The 23,303-nt window shown below is 46.9% G+C and overlaps 1 protein-coding gene across 4 annotated transcripts in view; it reads right to left on the bottom strand.

Moving 5' to 3' along the window:
* Positions 1 to 23,303, bottom strand: part of LOC137541041 (signal transducer and activator of transcription 5B) — a 349,270-nt gene that overhangs the window by 54,925 nt on the left and 271,042 nt on the right. For all 4 annotated transcript variants that reach the window (XM_068262188.1, XM_068262187.1, XM_068262190.1 and 1 more), the window contains 2 exons: positions 21,236 to 21,325; positions 17,837 to 18,011 (listed from right to left, as the gene is read on the bottom strand). In XM_068262188.1, coding sequence (XP_068118289.1) covers positions 17,837 to 18,011; positions 21,236 to 21,325 — 265 coding nt within the window. The remainder of the gene's footprint in view (positions 1 to 17,836; positions 18,012 to 21,235; positions 21,326 to 23,303) is intronic.

Raw genomic sequence — 23,303 nt, 5'->3', positions numbered from 1 at the left:
CTTCTACCAAATGCTCAAAAGTAAAAGCAACTGTCATAGGATACATTTTTTTTTAAAGGGAACAGGAGATGGACAGGATAGAAAAAAATACATACCTGGGACTTCCTCCAGCCCCCTACAGGCTGATCGATCCCTTGCCATCCTGCACCGCCTGGAACTTCGGCACTCTGCCGAGGAAAGACGTCTGGGGTGTACTGCACATGTACATGCCCTTGTGCTGGGGCGCAAAACGCTCCCGGCTACGGTATCACAAATGGAAGGACTGCGCCTGCGCCGACTGGTGGAGCGAATTGCTGAATATCCAGACAGAGCAGGATGACTCTAAGGAGCGATTAGCCTGGAGGAACCCCGAGGTATGTATATTTTTTCTCTCCTGCTCCTCTCAAGTACACTTTAAAGACACACACAGAGAAAAAAAGGGTTGGTATGAGCCAACACATAGCAATGATTCTGTTATAGTAAAAGTGTTTTTTTTTTTTTTTTTACTTTATACAGTAAAGTACTGTGCATTAAGTATTTTACTATAACTGTTTTTGGATAGTGGAACGATTCATGAGATTCCATTAATCCTTATGGGAAATTTGCTTTGATATAAGAGTGTTCTCGAGCACAAGCAGCATGCTTCCGGAACTAATTATACTTGCAAAGTAATGTTCTCCTGTAGTAATAAATTCCAAGCTGTATAAGGAATTTCTATGGCAGAATGCCAGGGCATTTGACTATAATCAAAGAAGCTTGGTCATGCACCAGGACACTAACCCCAAAGCAGAGTGTCAGTGACAGATTGGCTCACATGGAAGAAATCAGATATAATAGAATGGCAAAGTCAAAAGTCATGACCTCTGTCTCATGTTGTGACATACCGGTAATTTAGTGCAGACTGTTCATGCCAAATATATACATGAAGTGAAAAAGTTTTGTATGTGACTGAAAGCCAAAATAGCTTCCAATCACTGCACATCTGCGTTGTGAATCTTATTCAGATGGTTTTAAATGTTCTTTTTGCCCAGCAATCTACACCTCTTTAAAAACATTTTTGTAGCGTTCTTTTAAATCAGGGGTGCCCATTGCGTTGATCGCAATCTACCAGTAAATCGTGAAGGACTTTTTGAAATAGTGCACCGGACGCTGACTGTGCAACATCGGCGCACCATCTAATTATGCTGCTCTGCTGCCCTATGCAGAGCAGCACGTAGCCAGCCATGTTAGGTGCAGGAGGAGGTGCCGCTAGAGAGCCAGGGTCGGATCTTCCGGCTCTTCCTTCCCGGTCCGCCTCCTCCACCACGTCAGGATCTCCCTTGCTGGTGCTGCATGATGGGCTGGGAGACCTCATATCAGTGGTTATCAGCAGTACAAAGGAGAGAGGTGGCCTAGCAATGGCGCATATACGCACCTTTATTAGGCCACCTCTCTCCTTTCTCCTGTGGGTCGCCGCTGATATGAGGTCTCTCAGCCCGTTATGCAGCGCCAGCAAGGGGGATCCCAATGAGACGGAGGAGGACGGGTCAGGTTAACAGCGGCAGCCGGTGGAGGGGGTGGGGGCATACCTGACTACCTATACTGCTGCACATATGTCTAGCTACTTATACTAGAGCGCATATATCTGGCTACCTGTGCTGCTGCACATATGCCTGGCTACCTATACTAGAGCGCATATATCTGGCTACCTGTACTGCTGCACATATGCCTGGCTACCTATAATAAAGTGCATAGATCTGGCTACCTATACTGGAGCACATCATATGCCTGGCTACCTGTACTGGTGCACATATGCCTGGCTATCTATACTATGGCACATATGCCTGGCTACCTGCACTGGTGCACATATGCCTGGCTATCTATACTATGGCACATATGCCTGGCTATCTATACTATGGCACATATGCCTGGCTACCTGCACTGGTGCACATATGCCTGGCTATCTATACTATGGCACATATGTCTGGCTACGTATTCTGGAGCACATTTGCCTGGCTACCTGTACTGGTGCAAATATGCCTGGCTACCTGTACTATGGCACATATGTCTGGCTACGTATTCTGGAGCACATTTGCCTGGCTACCTGTACTGGTGCAAATATGCCTGGCTACCTGTACTATGGTACATATGCCTGGCTACCTGTACTATGGTACATATGCCTGGCTACCTATTCTGGAGCACATTTGCCTGGCTACCTGCACTGGTGCACATATGCCTGGCTACCTATACTAGAGCACATATGTCTGGCTACCTATACTGGAGTACATATGCCTGGCAACTTGTACTGGTGCACATATGCCTGGCAACTTGTACTGGTGCACATATGCCTGGCAACTTGTACTGGTGCACATATGCCTGGCTACCTGTACTATGGCACATATGCCTGGCTACCTGTACTATGGCACATATGCCTGGCTACCTGTACTATGGCACATATGCCTGGCTACCTGCACTGGAGCACACATGCCTGGCTACCTATTCTGGAGCACATTTGCCTGGCTACCTGTACTGGTGCACATATGCCTGGCTGCCTGTACCATGGCACATATGCCTAGCTACCTATACTGGAGCACATATTCCTGGCTACCTATACCGGGGCATCTATGCCTGGCTACCTATACCGGGGGAAGGAAAGTCTGCTTGATAATGTGGTGGTAGGGGCAAGGAATCTGTCTGCCTTTGCCCAATCATGATTGGGGGGGGGGGGGGGGGGGTTGAACAAGTGTGGGCACCCGTTTTCAATTATTTACAGAGGTGAAGAATCTTACTTACAAACATTCATTCAGACCAGTTATTCAGTACTTTATAGAAGCCTGGAATTGCTCAGTTATAAAATCGTAGTCAATTAAAAAAATCATAGTCAATTTGCATAAACACACCCCAGCATAATAGAAAACATCTCAAATAGTCCTCATTTAAACTGTCTGGAGTAAGAGTGTTTAATTTATCTATGATCGTTTGGTCTTGAAATGTACGGTAATTCTGTCTCTCCCTTTAACTACTTCTGGACGGCGGTGATTGAAATCTATGCCCTGTTTCTAGACTGTTATTCCTGCCAGGGCAAAGATTTCGCCTCACCACACCTTCTTGCCGCTCTGAAACATTATGCCGTTTTGGGGCTGTGATACCATGCAATAAATCAAGCTAAAATTGCAAATCCAGGTGGAGACCCAGCTTTCTTTAGGGCTGGTTCAGACGGACGCTTGCTTGTGAATGGGAGCGTTTACACCGAGCTTTTGCGCGCTTTTACCCGAACGCGGCATTCGGGTCCCGATTTTCGCGAGCGTTCAGGCTGCCCCTGGAAGCGACATGTTGCTTCCAGGGAGCGGCCAACCGCGACGGCTAATGTTCCCCTAGGGGAAGAAAAAACGCGACCGCATCACGACGCGACCGAAGGCTACTGAAAGCCTAACCGCGCAGCCGCCGTAACGCCCCCAGACGCGACGCCACGCAGATGTCCGTCTGAACCAGCCCTTATTCTTCGCAAGCGAGTTTGCACCCTCTGGGGATCAGAGTGCTGTTGGTTGACTCCCTGGTTTCAGTAATATATGTGTGTGGTTGTAGCAGTGGACTACTCTCTACTTTGGCTGGGTCGCTCAAGGCCATTCAGAGATTTGCACCTAAGTCAGTACAGTGTTAAAGGGGAACGTCAGCCTAAACAAACATACATTAACATTAGTTATGTTAATTAAAATAGATAAGTAATATAATCTCTTACCCACTCTGTTTTAAAGGAACAGGCAAATGTTTGTGATTTCATGGGGGCAGCTATCTTTGCTATGTTTCACCCATCTTTTTGGTTGAAAGGGGGTGACAGGGAGCATGAGACACAGTTCCAACTGTCCTGTATCCTGATCCACCCCCCCCCCCCCCCCCCCCCCAGCTGCGTGCGCTAGGCTTCAAATATCAAAATCAAGATGGATTTAAAAAAAAAATTGCACTAAAACAGAATGAGAACAACCTCATCAGAAATCTCATCATGCTTGGCATAGCATCAGGGGAAAAATGCCTGGGCAGTTTTCTTCTGTGCAGCTAAAAGTGAGACTAGGGTAACAAAAACAAAGTTCTGATGCTGTGAAACTGTTAAACACCAAGCCTTTTCAGTCCTGCTGAGTAGATTTTTAGTCTGGAGGTTTAATTTAAGGTGCACACATGCATAAAGAATGTCTCCCCCCGAGATCAAGACTTGATCCAACGTGCGACAGTTCAGGGCTGAGTGCGGTACAGACTGTTCACTTGTTATGAAGGTGCTGCAGTGCACTAAGGAACGGTTTCCAGCGTGCTAGGTAAGAGGACAACGCTCAGCCAAGCCAACACTCCATATGTCAGTATGAGAGGATATGTTTGGAAGCACAAGTATAAACAAAGAGTGGTGGGCTTTCAGTACAGCAAAACTAAAGAACCATCTCAGAGAACAGCATACATTTTTTTATTTTTTTTGTAATGAACATTTTTAATGAGACAAGCCTGAAAAATGTAACAATCACCATAAGGAAGCAGGAAGTTAAAGAGAACCCGAGGTGGGTTTGAAGAATATTATCTGCATACAGAGGCTGGATCTGCCTATACAGCCCAGCCTCTGTTGCTATCTCAAACCCCCCTAAGGTCCCCCTGCACTCTGCAATCCCTCATAAATCACAGCCACGCTGCTGACAAACAGCTTGTCAGAGCTGGCTGTGTTTATCTCTATAGTGTCAGTCTGCTGCTCTCCCCGCCTGCTGCAGAACTCCAGTCCCCGCCTGCATCCCTTCCCTCCTGCTGATTGGAGGGAAGGGATGGGGGCAGGGACCGGAGCTATGCAGGAGGCGGGGGAGCAGCTGAGACTGACACTACAGATGTAAACACAGCCTCACAGCACGGCTGTGATTTATGAGGGATTGCAGCGTGCAGGGGGACGTTAGTGGGGTTTGGGACAGCAACATAGGCTGGGCTGTATAGGCAGATCCAGCCTCTGTATGCAGATAACATTCTTTAAACACACCTCGGGTTCTCTTTAAAGATTAAGGATCAGGGATGGGTTTTCATAAAGGGGAGGTTTGTTGTATGTATCAGGAAGGAGGGATTCAATAAAAAGGGTAACCTAAGAACAGCCAAACAATGGAGTGAAAAACTCCAAACTGCAGATGAAAAGAGAACTGCAGACCGAAAACAATTTATCCAAAATGGCAAAACGCAGTGCAAGCAGCCAAACCACTGTCACCATATTCAAAACTAAGATTTCAATGATGATGGTTAATGTCTGAACACAGAAGCAGGATCTATAAAGATAGAGAAGACTGATGAAGTCCTCTGCAATACTTGATTTTAAAATCAGCTACAAATAGCAGTTGGGGCCAGGATTAGTTTTAGTTATAACAAAGGGGAAAATAGTGTTAGGCACTAGGAGGGAGGTTAGCGTTAGGCACTAGGAGGGGGGTTAGCGTTAGGCACTAGGAGGGGGGTTAGCGTTAGGCACTAGGAGGGGGGTTAGCGTTAGGCACTAGGAGGGGGGGTTAGCGTTAGGCACTAGGAGGGGGGTTAGCGTTAGGCACTAGGAGGGGGGTTAGCGTTAGGCACTAGGAGGGGGGTTAGCGTTAGGCACTAGGAGGGGGGTTAGCGTTAGGCACTAGGAGGGGGGTTAGCGTTAGGCACTAGGAGGGGGGTTAGCGTTAGGCACTAGGAGGGGGGTTAGCGTTAGGCACTAGGAGGGGGGTTAGCTTTAGGCACTAGGAGGGGGGTTAGCTTTAGGCACTAGGAGGGGGGTTAGCTTTAGGCACTAGGAGGGAGGTTAGCTTTAGGCACTAGGAGGGAGGTTAGCTTTAGGCACTAGGAGGGAGGTTAGCTTTAGGCACTAGGAGGGAGGTTAGCTTTAGGCACTAGGAGGGAGGTTAGCTTTAGGCACTAGGAGGGAGGTTAGCGTTAGGCACTAGGAGGGGGGTTAGCGTTAGGCACTAGGAGGGGGGTTAGCGTTAGGCACTAGGAGGGGGGTTAGCGTTAGGCACTAGGAGGGGGGTTAGCGTTAGGCACTAGGAGGGGGGTTAGCGTTAGGCACTAGGAGGGGGGTTAGCGTTAGGCACTAGGAGGGGGGTTAGCGTTAGGCACTAGGAGGGGGGTTAGCGTTAGGCACTAGGAGGGGGGTTAGCGTTAGGCACTAGGAGGGGGGTTAGCGTTAGGCACTAGGAGGGGGGTTAGCGTTAGGCACTAGGAGGGAGGTTAGCGTTAGGCACTAGGAGGGAGGTTAGCGTTAGGCACTAGGAGGGAGGTTAGCGTTAGGCACTAGGAGGGAGGTTAGCGTTAGGCACTAGGAGGGAGGTTAGCGTTAGGCACTAGGAGGGAGGTTAGCGTTAGGCACTAGGAGGGAGGTTAGCGTTAGGCACTAGGAGGGAGGTTAGCGTTAGGCACTAGGAGGGAGGTTAGCGTTAGGCACTAGGAGGGAGGTTAGCGTTAGGCACTAGGAGGGAGGTTAGCGTTAGGCACTAGGAGGGAGGTTAGCGTTAGGCACTAGGAGGGAGGTTAGCGTTAGGCACTAGGAGGGAGGTTAGCGTTAGGCACTAGGAGGGAGGTTAGCGTTAGGCACTAGGAGGGAGGTTAGCGTTAGGCACTAGGAGGGAGGTTAGCGTTAGGCACTAGGAGGGAGGTTAGCGTTAGGCACTAGGAGGGAGGTTAGCGTTAGGCACTAGGAGGGAGGTTAGCGTTAGGCACTAGGAGGGAGGTTAGCGTTAGGCACTAGGAGGGAGGTTAGCGTTAGGCACTAGGAGGGAGGTTAGCGTTAGGCACTAGGAGGGAGGTTAGCGTTAGGCACTAGGAGGGAGGTTAGCGTTAGGCACTAGGAGGGAGGTTAGCGTTAGGCACTAGGAGGGAGGTTAGCGTTAGGCACTAGGATGGGAGGTTAGCGTTAGGCACTAGGAGGGAGGTTAGCGTTAGGCACTAGGAGGGAGGTTAGCGTTAGGCACTAGGAGGGAGGTTAGCGTTAGGCACTAGGAGGGAGGTTAGCGTTAGGCACTAGAAGGTGAGTTAGCGTTAGGCACTAGAAGGTGAGTTAGCGTTAGGCACTAGAAGGTGAGTTAGCGTTAGGCACTAGGAGGGGGGTTAGCGTTAGGCACTAGGAGGGGGGTTAGCGTTAGGCACTAGGAGGGGGGTTAGCTTTAGGCACTAGGAGGGAGGTTAGCTTTAGGCACTAGGAGGGAGGTTAGCTTTAGGCACTAGGAGGGAGGTTAGCTTTAGGCACTAGGAGGGAGGTTAGCTTTAGGCACTAGGAGGGAGGTTAGCTTTAGGCACTAGGAGGGAGGTTAGCTTTAGGCACTAGGAGGGAGGTTAGCTTTAGGCACTAGGAGGGAGGTTAGCTTTAGGCACTAGGAGGGGGGTTAGCGTTAGGCACTAGGAGGGGGGTTAGCGTTAGGCACTAGGAGGGGGGTTAGCGTTAGGCACTAGGAGGGGGGTTAGCGTTAGGCACTAGGAGGGGGGTTAGCGTTAGGCACTAGGAGGGGGGTTAGCGTTAGGCACTAGGAGGGGGGTTAGCGTTAGGCACTAGGAGGGGGGTTAGCGTTAGGCACTAGGAGGGGGGTTAGCGTTAGGCACTAGGAGGGGGGTTAGCGTTAGGCACTAGGAGGGGGGTTAGCGTTAGGCACTAGGAGGGGGGTTAGCGTTAGGCACTAGGAGGGGGGTTAGCGTTAGGCACTAGGAGGGAGGTTAGCGTTAGGCACTAGGAGGGAGGTTAGCGTTAGGCACTAGGAGGGAGGTTAGCGTTAGGCACTAGGAGGGAGGTTAGCGTTAGGCACTAGGAGGGAGGTTAGCGTTAGGCACTAGGAGGGAGGTTAGCGTTAGGCACTAGGAGGGAGGTTAGCGTTAGGCACTAGGAGGGAGGTTAGCGTTAGGCACTAGGAGGGAGGTTAGCGTTAGGCACTAGGAGAGAGGTTAGCGTTAGGCACTAGGAGGGAGGTTAGGGTTAGGCACTAGGAGGGAGGTTAGCGTTAGGCACTAGGAGGGAGGTTAGCGTTAGGCTCTAGGAGGGAGGTTAGCGTTAGGCACTAGGAGGGAGGTTAGCGTTAGGCACTAGGAGGGAGGTTAGCGTTAGGCACTAGGAGGGAGGTTAGCGTTAGGCACTAGGAGGGAGGTTAGCGTTAGGCACTAGGAGGGAGGTTAGCGTTAGGCACTAGGAGGGAGGTTAGCGTTAGGCACTAGGAGGGAGGTTAGCGTTAGGCACTAGGAGGGAGGTTAGCGTTAGGCACTAGGAGGGAGGTTAGCGTTAGGCACTAGGAGGGAGGTTAGCGTTAGGCACTAGGAGGGAGGTTAGCGTTAGGCACTAGGAGGGAGGTTAGCGTTAGGCACTAGGAGGGAGGTTAGCGTTAGGCACTAGGAGGGAGGTTAGCGTTAGGCACTAGGAGGGAGGTTAGCGTTAGGCACTAGGAGGGAGGTTAGCGTTAGGCACTAGGAGGGAGGTTAGCGTTAGGCACTAGGAGGGAGGTTAGCGTTAGGCACTAGGAGGGAGGTTAGCGTTAGGCACTAGGAGGGAGGTTAGCGTTAGGCACTAGGATGGGAGGTTAGCGTTAGGCACTAGGGAGGGAGGTTAGCGTTAGGCACTAGGGAGGGAGGTTAGCGTTAGGCACTAGGAGGGAGGTTAGCGTTAGGCACTAGGAGGGAGGTTAGCGTTAGGCACTAGGAGGGAGGTTAGCGTTAGGCACTAGAAGGTGAGTTAGCGTTAGGCACTAGAAGGTGAGTTAGCGTTAGGCACTAGAAGGTGAGTTAGTGTTAGGCACTAGGAGGGAGGTTAGTGTTAGGCACTAGGAGGGAGGTTAGAGTTAGGCACTAGGAGGAAGGTTAGTGTTAGGCACTAGGATGGGAGGTTAGTGTTAGGCACTAGGATGGGAGGTTAGTGTTAGGCACTAGGAGGGAGGTTAGTGTTAGGCACTAGGAGGGAGGTTAGTGTTGGGCACTAGGAGGGAGGTTAGCGTTAGGTACTAGGAGGGAGGTTAGCGTTAGGCACTAGGAGGGAGGTTAGCGTTAGGCACTAGGATAGGAGGTTAGTGTTAGGCACTAGGATAGGAGGTTAGTGTTAGGCACTAGGAGTGTGGTTAGTGTTAGGCACTAGGAGGGAGGTTAGCGTTAGGCACTAGGAGGGAGGTTAGTGTTAGGCACTAGAAGGTGAGTTAGTGTTAGGCACTAGGAGGGAGGTTAGCGTTAGGCACTAGGAGTGTGGTTAGTGTTAGGCACTAGGAGGGAGGTTAGCGTTAGGCACTAGGAGGGAGGTTAGCGTTAGGCACTAGGAGGGAGGTTAGCGTTGGGCACTAGGAGGGAGGTTAGCGTTAGGCACTAGGAGGGAGGTTAGCGTTAGGCACTAGAAGGTGAGTTAGTGTTAGGCACTAGAAGGTGAGTTAGTGTTAGGCACTAGGAGGGAGGTTAGTGTTAGGCACTAGGAGGGAGGTTAGTGTTAGGCACTAGGAGGAAGGTTAGTGTTGGGCAATAGGAGGGAGGTTAGCGTTAGGCACTAGGAGGGAGGTTAGCGTTAGGCACTAGGAGGGAGGTTAGCGTTAGGCACTAGGAGTGTGGTTAGTGTTAGGCACTAGGAGGGAGGTTAGCGTTAGGCACTAGGAGGGAGGTTAGTGTTAGGCACTAGAAGGTGAGTTAGTGTTAGGCACTAGGAGGGAGGTTAGCGTTAGGCACTAGGAGTGTGGTTAGTGTTGGGCACTAGGAGGGAGGTTAGCGTTAGGCACTAGGAGGGAGGTTAGCGTTAGGCACTAGGAGGGAGGTTAGCGTTGGGCACTAGGAGGGAGGTTAGCGTTAGGCACTAGGAGGGAGGTTAGCGTTAGGCACTAGAAGGTGAGTTAGTGTTAGGCACTAGAAGGTGAGTTAGTGTTAGGCACTAGGAGGGAGGTTAGTGTTAGGCACTAGGAGGGAGGTTAGTGTTAGGCACTAGGAGGAAGGTTAGTGTTGGGCAATAGGAGGGAGGTTAGCGTTAGGCACTAGGAGGGAGGTTAGCGTTAGGCACTAGGAGGGAGGTTAGCGTTAGGCACTAGGAGGGAGGTTAGCGTTAGGCACTAGGAGGGAGGTTAGCGTTAGGCACTAGGAGGGAGGTTAGCGTTAGGCACTAGGAGGGAGGTTAGCGTTAGGCACTAGGAGAAGAGGGTTTGTGTGAGAATGGTGGCCAGGTTAGTCTGTGGTAAAATACCGGTAATGTACATTTCCACATCAACTAAAATTACTAGCATCTCAACTGAGCGGCAAGGATGAGCGAAGTCAGTTTTGTGAGAAGTGAAAATGTATCCGCTTGTGTTCAAGAAAGAGACCGCAGCAGAGAGGGTTAATTGACCTGGATGACCTCTTGCCGCAGCGCTCTATCCTTCCGGCTTCTCTACCAAATCTTTTCCTGTGAAGCAGGAAGTGTCAGGAGAATGGGGGGCAGCGTGGAGCACTGTGGCAAGAGGTCATACTAGGGCTGAAAAAAAACTGCTCCAACTCAGACTCCTCAGCCCAATACTTACAAGGGCTGTAGAGTTGGTACAAAAATTATGTGACTCCTCGGTTTATGAAACCACCGACTCAGACTTCAGGTACTCAAAAATGTCTCTGACTCCGACTCCACAGCCCAGGGTCATACAGGTAAATTAACCCTCTCTGCTGCGACCCCTTCTTAAACTCATCCCAACGGAGCAGTAGTGAGGTGATTCCATTCAGGCAGCTACTGATGGAATTTTTTATATGAAAGTGACCAGGCATTACACCTGGATTGGGCACATCTCCAAGATTAATAGCTAGAAAGTAGTGTTGATAGCAATGAGTGATTTCAGTTTTGTAAATTTCACAATTACGGTACGATACAGATCGTAATTTAGATTTGTGGTTAATCTTGAGGTTGCTTAATTTTGTGTAATTTTCGCATAGATGCATTGAATGTGTATGAGGCAAACACATAGTCGCACATGAGAGAAAACATGTTTGCATAAATGCATTAAAGTCTTTGAGCATGAGAAAGTTATACTTTCACAAAATGCATCCTTACAGAACTGTGGACCATAATTACAATCACATGCAAAATTAATTTCACAATAATATGAAATTTTGCATTACGATTTCACATCATAATTCTGAATTTCACTGCAAAATTACTACCAATGCGAAATCTGAGCTCATCACTACTGGCAGGTATGCATTTTTTATGCAAACATTGTCCCTTCTAGCGCAAGAGCCCCATTTTGCATCTGAAACAAATCATGTTGAAGTTCACTTTAAAGCGGATCCGAGATGAATAACTAGAACAAGTAACTTGTCTATATATCTTATCTGAAGTTTAGATTTAGTCTACACAGCAAATCTAGCTGCAAACCACTTCAACAGTATATGATTATGTATTCCTGTGATACAATGAGTGTGGCCATGTTCTGCTTGCCTTCACTACACACAGGCAAGCTGATCTGCATCTCCAGCCCTCAGCCTGTGAAAACTACACTCCCCTCTCCTCCTCCCCTCTGCCTCTGATCTCTGGCTAGTAACCTTCTCCTCCTGCCCAGACTGAGCTCCCATAAACCCTTGCTACTAATGCTCAGAGTGCCAAGGCACTCTGGAGAAGCTATAGGCGAGGCTTGTTTAGTTTATAGGGCATTAGAGTTTCAAAACAAAACAAAAAAAGTATTTGGCTTGAGGAATGCCCTATAAACTACATGAAAGGAGCACAATTATGCAATGAGTAAAAGTTGATCTCGGATCCCCAAAGTGAAAAAGGTCCCAATATGGGTACTATGCTGAAAAAAGTAGAAGCAGTAGAGTGTTGTACCAAGTTAGCCATCAGTAAATGCAAGAAGTTTTGAATCAGGATGATACCACTTATTGGCTAACATAAATAAATGTAATTAGAATAAATGTAAATGTATTTAGCCAGGATGCCTATGTAAGACTCCTGAAGTGACAATTAAGGCATCTAATTACATTTATTTATGTCTGCTAAAGAATGTTTCTCCTCTGTATGTCAGTACATATAAGCTGTTTTTTTTTTTTTACATTTGTCAGTATATGCAGGAACCAAGTCCGAAGAAGGCTTATTATTAGCCGAAAGCTCACTTTTTATTTATCCCTAAGTTAGCCAATAAATGGTATCGGCCCGATTTAAAGCATCTTACTCCGAAAAGGGAAGCCTCTGGATCCTCTTGAGGCTTCCCACTTTGCCCCCTCCATGCTGTTTCAATGCATAGGACCCCACCCCCGAAACCAGTCAATGAGCTCATGCCTGCACAGCACACAAGCACAGAGCCATACTGGCTCAGCTTTTGTCTGCTGAGTGAGCGGCGAGCCACTGCTGAGTTGGCATGAACTGCCTGCACAGTGTGCCGAGCTCCGTGGAACTTTAGGGGTCCCAGCGCTGGAGCAGAGGGATGGACCAAAGGCTTTCCTCTTCTGAGGTAAGAATCCATGTTTGTATCCTAAGGATGTCCCAAATTTACTTCAAAGCAAACCTGATCTGAAAATAAACTCCAAAGGTAATGAATTCAATGTATATTTTGTAGCAATAGTATACAGCAATATGCTGGTGTATACCATACCATGTGCACTATGCTGCTGCTTTTCCTTTCCTAGTGTAAAATGTTGCTACAGTAAGGCCTCGTTCACATCAGGGCCATTTCTGTGCGCTTTTCACAGCGCACTGCCCTGTGCGATCAGCAAGGTATTGATTTTCCCCTGTAACTAAATGTAGCTGGTTCACATCTATGCAGCGTTACAAAAACGTAGTGTTGCATGCATTTCTGTGCGCTGAGCTGTAAAGCGCACATCAATGCAAGTGAATGGGTGAGCTTTTTTAGCGCACAGAAGCGCGTACAAACGCATAGAAGCGCATGCATTTTTTACCCCTAATTGAAGAAAAAAATACATTTACATACAAAAACAAAGTTTTATTGACAACTGCTGCTGCTACAGTAAGCACAACGTGTTTTAAAGAAGCGCAGCGCAACACACAGAAACGTGCACTAAAGCGCGCACAAGCGCATGCGTTTTTTACCACGCGCTTTCACACGTTTTTCAGGGCAGCAGATGTGAACAAGGCCTAAAGCCAGTGCAATGTCCTGCTGTTGAGTGCTTTCCGCTCTCCTCCCCCAGGCTGTTTATACAGGTTATGACAGCAGCAGTCTCTGGAAGAGTTTAATTATTTCTGGCAAGATTTACCAAGCGAGAATCCATTAAGCTGTTCAGAACAAGTCAATATGTATAATTACAGCCCCCATAATAAGCACCCTCATTTGCAGCCCTCAGAGGGGCAATTGTCAAAATAGTAGTAATTACAGGAACACAAATAATCAATATAGAATAATAAAGAGACATTTTGTAAACAGACTGTATTTGAAAGTGCAGGGAAATTGCACTTTGTTCTCTGCATCTTTTGTTATTCTCTTTTTCCTCCACAAAACATGGTTAATCATAACGAAAAGAAGAGCAGTCTAAACATGTCATTCAGATCGTAAACTTACAGATGGCATTAGCATCATAAAAGCCTAAAGCAAATATGAAGGAAAAATGAACTTATGCAATAATAAATTGTATGTGTAGTAAAGATAATAATAGATAGAATAGAATAAAAGAACATTAATAGCAAAGAAGAGAGTCTCATATTTTTATTTTCAGTTATAAAGCTTTATATAACTGCATCAGACTGTTGCGGTTTAGAATCTACAATCAGACTTTTAAGCTGTAAAACAGAGCAAAAGTGAGGACCCTTTGAGCTTTCCTGCAGTAAAACCTTATATCAAGCAGTCGCTCACTGTTTCTTGGCTCTTTAGGCTCTTCAGAAAACAGGACAGACTTCAACTAGGTTGGTACTAGCTCAGAGAAGCTATTTTGGCTGGAAAGTGTAATGGTTAAGGGCTCTGCCTCTAACACAGGAGACCAGGGTTCAAATCTCGGCTCTGCCTGTTCAGTAAGCCAGCACCTATTCAGTAAGGAGTTTCTTGGGCAAATCTCCTTAAAGAGACTCTGTAACAAATTGTTTATCTTTATTTCTTCTATGCTATAAGTTCCTATGCCTTTTCTAATGTGGTCTGGCTTACTGCAGCTTTTCCTAATTGCACAGTAGCTGTGTTATCTCTGTTATATGATCTAATCTTCTCTCTATAGTCGGCACAGTCAGGCTGAGGCAGTCAGACTGGAATGTGCAGGGCTGCTTGTGATTAGCTAGAAGCTGTACACACCCCCTGCAGGCTCTGTGTGACTAACACACTCTGCTTAGCTGAGCCTATTAGAAGCTGGTTAGTTTGTTTGTAAACACTGCCTAAAACTGGCAATTACAAGCCAGGTTTGCAGCAGAGAATGGCAGAAACAGCACAGAGGGGACCAGGAGCACATAATGAATAGAATGGTATGCTTTTTATTGTAAGAATTTCAGAGTACAGATTCTCTTTAACACTTCTACTGCCTACTGAATGCGCTCTAGTGGCTGCCTCGCAAGCGCTTTGAGTCCGACAGGAGAAAGGCGCTATACAAATACTGCAATTTTGCATAGATAACTTCTCAAGTTTTTTAGGTCTTCAGATAATGGAAAACAGAAAGGGACTTCACATAATTTCTTAGTAGGGCTAGTATCATATGTGAACACATTTATCTCATGATATCACTTTAGATTTACTTTAAAATGTAGCTCCAGTTTCATGGTGTAATGACAGCAAGTGGCAATTGGCTGTGAACAGATCTCTAAAATACTTCTAAGTATGAACACTACCTAGACATTATTAAAACACTCTTTGCAGAAGAAAATGTAAAAAGTAATATCTTTCACTATGGATGGACAAAAGACCTTGCACACTAGCCAGCTGGTGGTAGCCTGCAACTAGGGATAACCGAAAATCGTGGACAAACATTAATGCTTGTTTTATCAATTTTCGAGTTAAATTCACAAAACAATACTTTGTGGTGAGCCCCATTGGGGTCAATTCATAAATGGCTGTGTGGTGAAAAAAAAATCTGGTTGGGAAAATATCGCATTCGGTATTTTAGACTTTTTTGTGCTCCTGCGCAGTAGCCTCCAGATGACGTCGGTCGGACCACGTGACCCCCGTGGTGGAGCGCAGAAGAGGCCCGACCCGGAACCCGACCTGGCGAGGTCGGCTCTGCTGGCGAAGAGGACCGGAAGACGCAGGAGCTGCGGCGGGGGCACAGGACAGCTGCCCCGGGCTGGAGGAAGCCCCAGGTAAGTGGAACTTTTTTTTTTACCACGGATCATTCCTTTAAAGAAGCTATTAGTCCAATGACTATCATAGCCATAGTGTGATGTTTTCACTCTAGGCTTGTTATGTGGAAAAGAATATTTTGTATAACGTTATCTGTATTTGATCTGTGGGGACATGATATCTGCATTTGGTTCTGTGGTGGGCATGATATCTGAATTTGATCTGGGGGGTATGATATCCGCCATTTGTTTCTGTTGGGGGCATGATATCTGCATTTGATCTGTTGGGGGCATGATATCTGCATTTGATCTGTTGAGGGCATGATATCTGCATTTGATCTGTTGAGGGCATGATATCTGCGTTTGATCTGTGTGGGGCATGATATCTGCGTTTGATCTGTGTGGGGCATGATATCTGCATTTGACCTGTGGGGCATGATATCTGCATTTGGTTCTGTGGGGGGCATGATATCTGAATTTGATCTGGGGGGTATGATATCCGCCATTTGTTTCTGTTGGGGGCATGATATCTGCATTTGATCTGTTGGGGGCATGATATCTGCATTTGATCTGTTGAGGGCATGATATCTGCATTTGATCTGTTGAGGGCATGATATCTGCATTTGATCTGTGGAGGGCATGATATCTGCATTTGATCTGTGTGGGGCATGATATCTGCATTTGATCTGTGTGGGGCATGATATCTGCATTTGATCTGTGTGGGGCATGATATCTGCATTTGATCTGTGTGGGGCATGATATCTGCATTTGATCTGTGTGGGGCATGATATCTGCATTTGATCTGTGTGGGGCATGATATCTGCATTTGATCTGTGTGGGGCATGATATCTGCATTCGATCTGTGTGGGGCATGATATCTGCATTTGATCTGTGTGGGGCCTGATATCTGCATTTGATCTGTGTGGGGCCTGATATCTGCATTTGATCAGTGTGGGGCCTGATATCTGCATTTGATCTGTGTGGGGCCTGATATCTGCATTTGATCAGTGTGGGGCCTGATATCTGCATTTGATCTGTGTGGGGCCTGATATCTGCATTTGATCTGTGTGGGGCATGATATCTGCATTTGATCTGTGTGGGGCATGATATCTGTATTTGATCTGTGTGGGGCATGATATCTGCATTTGATCTGTGGGGCATGATATCTGCATTTGGTTCGGTGGGGGGCATGATATCTGCATTTGGTTCTGTGTGGGGCATGATATCTGCATTTGATCTGTAGGGGACATTATATCTGCATTTGACCTGTGAGGGGCATGATATCTGCATTTGACCTGTGAGGGGCATGATATCTGCATTTGATCTATGTGGGGCATGATATCTACATTTGATATGTGGGGGACATGATATCTGCATTTTACCTCTGAGGGGCATAATATCTGCATTACAATTATTTTCAGGCAGGCACCCCTGCCCGTGGTCATGCCTTGCTGCGCTCGCACTGAGAACCCCGTTCTTCTGGTTGAGCTGGAGATGGATGCTAGGCTACCTTGGAGAGCTGGGGATGGTTTCTAGGCTGACTGAGGAGCTGGGGATGAGTACTAGACTGGCTGTGGAGAATGTCTGGCTAGAGATACAAACTTTGGTCTCCAAATCTTGTATCTCTATCCAGACACACTCCCCAGTCAACCTAGCACCCATCCCCAGCTAGTCAGGTACACACCCCTAGCTCCCCAGCCAGCCTGTAGCTATCCCAAGTTCCCCAGCCAGCCTTTACCTATCCTTAGCTCCCCAGCCAGCTTAGTACCCCATCCCTAGTATATTGGTTGGCTTAGTGGCCTTTAACAAACGTAATTGTTTTTAAACAATAATAAGGCATACTGCATTAGAGGTGGACAAGCCCGTGAGCATGGTGGTACGGTACATGACCTACACTTATGGCTCTAGGCCCCGCGTAGGACACTCGCCCCAGGCCCCGCATACTCTAAGGCCGCCTCTGAGGGGGGGGGGGGAGCAAAGGTGGCACAGAGGAGGACCCTTAAAGGAGTCATCAATCAAATGCTGCTACCCCCAGCACTACTTACCCAGGACTTCCGCCAGCCCCTGGCAACCGCTATGTCCCTCGCCGCAGCTCCACTCTCAGCCACTGGCCTCCGACGGTGCGCAGAAAGACCTCCAGGTCGTCCTCTACTGCGTCTACGCGAGTGCTGCTGTCAATCACCTCCACATGGTCAGGAGGGTACTGCACATGTGCAGAACTTCTGCGCCTTCGCAGCATGCTCTAGACCACGTGGAGGTGCTTGACAGCAGCGCTCATGCAGGCGCAGTAGAGCGGAGCTGCGGCAAGGGACATAGCAGCTGCCAGGGGCTGGAGGAAGCCCAGGGTAAGTAGTATTGGGGGGTAGCATCATTTGATTGATGACTCCACAGGGAAACTGAGGCGACACAGAGGGGAGCACAGAAGGAATAGGGGAAGAAGATGGCACAGTGTTTTGGCTTAAGAATGGATTCAGGTTAAGAACAAACCTACAGTCCTTATCTCGTTTGTTAACCAGGGACTGTCTGTACTCAACTGGTCATACTATATTTTAATTTTATTTTTCTTTGCTAAAATATACACTTTGGAGGTTTTTGTGGATTTTCTTGGTGCATGTGAAAACTGTTAAAGGTGAACGGCCATCAGAGCTCCAATTTGGTAGTTGGAGCCTGGAAGCAAAAGGGATTCTATACGTACTGGTTTACAGTAATATGCGTCTGACCTCTGCTTTGACTTACCCTGAATCCTCAGGCTCTCCTGGTACTGTATTATGAAGTACTCTTGTGTCTGCTGCAGCTTTTTCAGCCCACTTTCTGTGTCCTGAGTTATGAGCCTCAGCTCTTCAAAAGTCTGGTTTATCTGGAGGTGCTTCTGAGACATGGTGTCAACAAGGCCTCCAACTGGAGAACTGGACTGAAAATCAATGTCATAGAAATCCTAATTACAAACGGTAAACATACACTGGATTATTTTAAAGCACCTTTTAAACTATGTACATTGCCTGGCTGTCCTGCTGATACACTCACCTAAGCCGCCACCTCCTTTCTGCTGTGCTCCATGCCGCGTTCCATCTTCTTACATTTCCACTTTCAAAGCAGAAGTTCTGGTTTCAAAGGTGTAGGTGTAAGGAGATGGAAAGTCGTATGGAGCACATCAGAAGAGAGGAAGTGGCATAGGTGAGTAAACCCTACATACACAGCTTGCACACTCGGATACGTAATTGCTAGGTTAGAGACCAGAGCTATTGTCTGGACAGGGTGAATGAGAACCTGGATATTGAAAACTTCAATCAGATGCCTTGTCTCATTTACTAGATGAAACCCAATTGGCTGCGTTTGGCATGGACCTTACAGTTACTGCAATTTTGCCTGTGCAAATGTTGATAAATCTGTTGAGGGTCTGGAAGTCTCCATGTACTCTTTGCCCAGGGGCCCACTGTGGCTAGAAATTACCCTGTATACAAAAATAGACATGCTCTAGAGCAGTGTTCCCAAACCCTGTCCTCAGGGCCCACCAACACTGCATGTTTTGTGGAAATCCACATAGATAGTTAATCAGCTCTGATAAGACACTTATTACCTTACCTGCACAGGTTTGTGGTTTTCTACAAAACATGTACTGTTGGTGGCCCTTGAGGACAGGGTTGGAGAACTCTGCTCTAGAGCACGGGTGCTGGGATGGACTGAGAAATGGAAAAATATTTTCTACTTGATAAACCACACCTCTACTGATTCAGTCCCAACGATGAATTTGAGCTGTGCCAAAAATGGGTGAGGACCTCGGCTCTTGAGGGCTGGGGTTTGACATCCTATAAATTCACATTTATTTTGCAACTTCTATACCTGATGAAGTGGCCTTCCCATGGTGAGAAATTGTGACAGAGATGTGATTTACAATTAAACTTTGGCAGCATAGTTACGCAGTGGTTAGCATTCTCTTCACACAGCACTAGCCATGGGTTTAATTCCTGGACAGGACACTCTGCCTGGAGTTTATATAATTATCACATTTTGATAGCTCATCTGAGAAACAATACTAACTACAACTTACCACTGCTAACTCAACACCCAGTACTACTTAGCACCCACTGAAACTTGGCCCAAACTGGCCCTTGGTTCTAACTGGAACTTTGCACAGACTGGATGCTGGCACCTTAATACCCACTGGACCTTAGCACCCACTGTACCTCAGTAGCCACCGGACCTTAGCACCCACTGGACTTTGACACTTACTACATAGTAGCACTACTTGCAACTTAGCACAATCTGGACTACGGCACCCTCTGCACCCTTCAGCATGCACTACCACTTGGCACATACCACTACTTCACGCTCACTGGGGGATATTTATCAAGAGACTCAGACAAAATATTGTTAGGTTTTTAGAAATCCATGCAGAACGGTTTCAGACATCTTAAGAAATCACTAGTGCAGTTTCCTACTTAGACTGTTCTAAAATAGGAAGAATTAGGAAGGTTTCTCAGATAGAGCAGTGTGTGAGGGAAATTGGTGTTACTGAGGGATAGCCAATACATCAGCTGTATTGATACCAGCAGGCTCTGAGAGGAATTTGGCACGGGGGAGGAGCACTTCACAAATCATGCCTAGAGTACACTGCACTATCTGTAGAAGTGCTATTAACCACTTGAGGACTGCAATGTTAATCCCCTCTAGTGAAAAGGCCATTTTCTCCTAATTGTGCCACTGCAGCTTTAAGGCCTCGCTGCATGGCCGTCCAACTCCGCACACAAGTGATTCTCCCTGCTCCCTCCACCAACAGAGCTTTCTGATGGTGGTGTCTGATCGCTCCCCCAATGTTTGTTTGTTTGTATTACAAATATTTTGCTTCCTGTTTAAAAATAAATAAGGTATTTTTTAATGAAAGTTATCCCTCCCTCCCCCCGTCAGCCTATCACAATTGATCACTCCTATGTCCCTCAGGGGAACAGCCGTGTCACATGGCTGTCCCCAGTACAGCGCTGCTATAGATCGCAGCACTGTACAATGGGAGATTGAAGGCGGAGCGGAGCTACTATCTACTATTGGATAGCATCTATCGATCACTACTAGCCTACCACTATAGCCTGTCAATAACAGCTAGCCATTAAAATATTCTGCTCACTACCTGCTTGACACTAAATTACTAAGGGGTTGGCCCGGGTACATTGCCTGTGGTGGATCCACATTCTTTTCATACATAGTAGGGTGCCATCTTATGAGTGGTCATCCTTATGAGTTTATACAGCGCCTACGCTTCGGTTGTCTTTCAGGATACAGGGATGCAAGATCTAAAACTCAGTACAGTAGATTACAAAGTTATTAAAAAATACTGTTATACACAATACAATGCCAACACAAATACATTATTCCAGACCTGCATAAAGTATCTCTAGGTGAGATTCTGACAGTTACATCTACGGTATATTGGAAAGAAGAGATCAAATAAAGTGTTCCCAACACCATCCAAACAATGGCTACATGGAATAATAACTGACGCAACCTCAAATACGTTTTTTGTACTTAAAGGGACTCCGAGCAGTGCAGAAACTATGGAAAGATGCATATCATTTTAAAGCTCTCTTTTTCCTCTTTCAAATGAGATATAAACTGCTGCCCTACACCTTTTAGTTTTCGCTATTTTCGCGATTGAAATTGCAGCGGCCGTGATTTCAATCACGAAAATAAAGAAAACTAAAAGGCGTAGGGAAACAATTTAGGTGTCGCTAGAAAGAGGAGAAAGAGAGCTTTAAAATGATATCCATCATTCCATAGTTACATTGTATTACACAGGCCGACTTTTTCTGCTGAATGGAGCTGCTGACACTGGGGAAAGTGTCGTCCTGTGTAATACAAGTAACTATGGAAAGATGGATATCATTTTAAAGCTCTCTTTCTCCTCTTTCTGGTGACACCCATATCGTCGCTCTACGCCTTTTAGTTTTCTTTATTTTCACGATTGAAATCGCGGCCGCGGCAATTTCAATCGCGAAAATAGCGAAAACTAAAAGGCGTAGGGCGGCGGTTTATATATCATTGTAAAGAGGAGAAAGAGCTTTAAAATGATATGCATCTTTCCATAGTTTCTGCACTGCTCGGAGTCCCTTTAACATCAAGTGAGGAATACAAAACAATACTTACATTGGTTGCTTCTCTTACTAGCCTTTGTTCATGGTATAAAATATGTCGGATGCAGCGGACCAACTCCATGGGGCATCGCTCATATGTGTTCTTTAAGACAGACAAAAAACAAAAAAACAAATTCTATAAATATTCAAAATAATGTTATCAACGATCATGTATATTAGACATACTTTACATAAAGAGTACAGGAACAAAGGTAGGCCCATGAGAGTAACAAGGCTCATACACACGTGAACTTTTCCACCCAACTGTCGTCCAAACTAGTTCTATTGTGAACAACTAGACAACTAGACAAGCGACTGATAAAAGGCGGTCATTGCCTGATCCAACAGTCGGGTTTACCACACACGACTGTTGGGATGATTGATTTTGCGCAGTTGGCCGCGTGTGTACAGATTGTTTGACCGACTAGTACTTGGTTTGAATGCGGCCACATTGTGCAGTCATTCACTTGCATGTGCAGTATGCAAATGAGTTGGTCATTCATTTGGTTGGTGCATGGAAAATACAAGTTGTGCAATCGCTTGGACTGCATTGTGCTGTAGAGCCTTCAGACTACAGCACAATGCAGTGGGGATGGAAGGAGAAGGAGGAGTCATTACAAATGATTGGGTCTGATGGTTACTTTTTTTATGAGCCGTGTTTACTGTATATCCCCCTTCCTCTTATCCCTTCCCCTTTCCCCCAAGATGCAGCTAGCAATGTGGGTCCAGGTTTAGAAACTACAGTTTCATAAGAAGGTAAAAACATTTCCCTACAAATGTTGAAAAGGCTTTTGAAAGTGTTACTAAAAACCCACCTAAATCTTAATTTAAAACACTTGTAGTAGGATTAGTGTTGCTTATTTGACTGTCCTAATTTTCATTGGTGAGTGCGCCAGGATTTTGCCTCCTCCCCTGCCAGGGGCCATCATCATCTTCTGACCTAGGACTGTGTCACTGCTACCTAGTTCCAGCAGTTGTAGCTCTCATAAACTAACACTAGATGGCATGCATGAGACACTAAATACCAAGCCTAGAAATTTATATACCATCTCACAGGCATTCAGTGTATATGTTACGGCCAGAACCCGAAGTTTGGCCACTTCAGGTTCTGGCCAGCCAACGTGCGACGAGGCCACTGCACGGCGGCCAATGTTAGAAATGGCATTTATTCCTGAAAGATGAATGTCTTTTTCCTGAGGGCAAATGTAACAAAACTTAGTTAATTGAATGGAATTAAGCCGGCGGCAATGTAACAGATGAAACCGCCGCCTTCAGCTCGCTCTCCTCCCCCCCCCCCCCCCCCGCCTCTCTCCTATAATGGGCAGCCGGCGGGGACACGCATGTCCCCCCCAGAGTCGTTCGTCGCGGCAGGCAATCCTGCCGTTAGTTCCTGCAGAGCGAGTGCTGGCAGAAGCGATGTCTGCAGCCTCTCCGCTTTGCTTCCTGCAGCCCCCCCCCCCCCCCCGTCTTCCCGTAGGAGAGAGGATGGCAGGGGGGAGGAGAGGAGGCAGAGCAGAAGCCGGCGGCTTGATCTGTTACATTACCGCCGGCTTAATTCCATTCAATTAACTACGTTTTATTACATTTGCCCGCAGGGAAAAGACATGAATCTTTCAGGAATAAATGTAATTTCTAACATTGGCCGCCGCGCAGCGGCCATGTTGCACCTTGGCCGGCCAGAACCCGAAGTGGCCAAACTTCGGGTTCTGGCCGTAACATATACACTGAATGCCTATGAGATGGTATATAAATTTCTAGGCTAGGTATTTAGTGTCTCATGCATGCCATCTAGTGTTAGTTTATGTGCAGCGGCCACTTCGCACATTGGCCGGCCAGCACCCGAAGTGGCCGGCCAGATTGCGAAGTGGCCAAACTTCGAGTTCTGGCCGTAACATATATACAGCACTGGGAGCCCATGTGTAGTAATTATTCTCCAGAGTGCAGCAGTACAGGCTTCACGTAAAAATTTTAAGTAATCTGTTGGCCTCATATCCTGCTGGTTCTGACAATAATACAATATAAAAGAACCACTGAGGTAATAGACAAACACTGCAACCCCTACGTAGGCAAGTTAGTGACAA

Source organism: Hyperolius riggenbachi, chromosome 12 (assembly GCF_040937935.1).
Source record: "Hyperolius riggenbachi isolate aHypRig1 chromosome 12, aHypRig1.pri, whole genome shotgun sequence".
In the NCBI taxonomy this organism is placed as follows: Eukaryota; Metazoa; Chordata; class Amphibia; order Anura; family Hyperoliidae; genus Hyperolius; species Hyperolius riggenbachi.
Note: the sequence above shows the minus strand (reverse complement) of the source record. Positions and strands in the feature narration are given on the sequence as shown.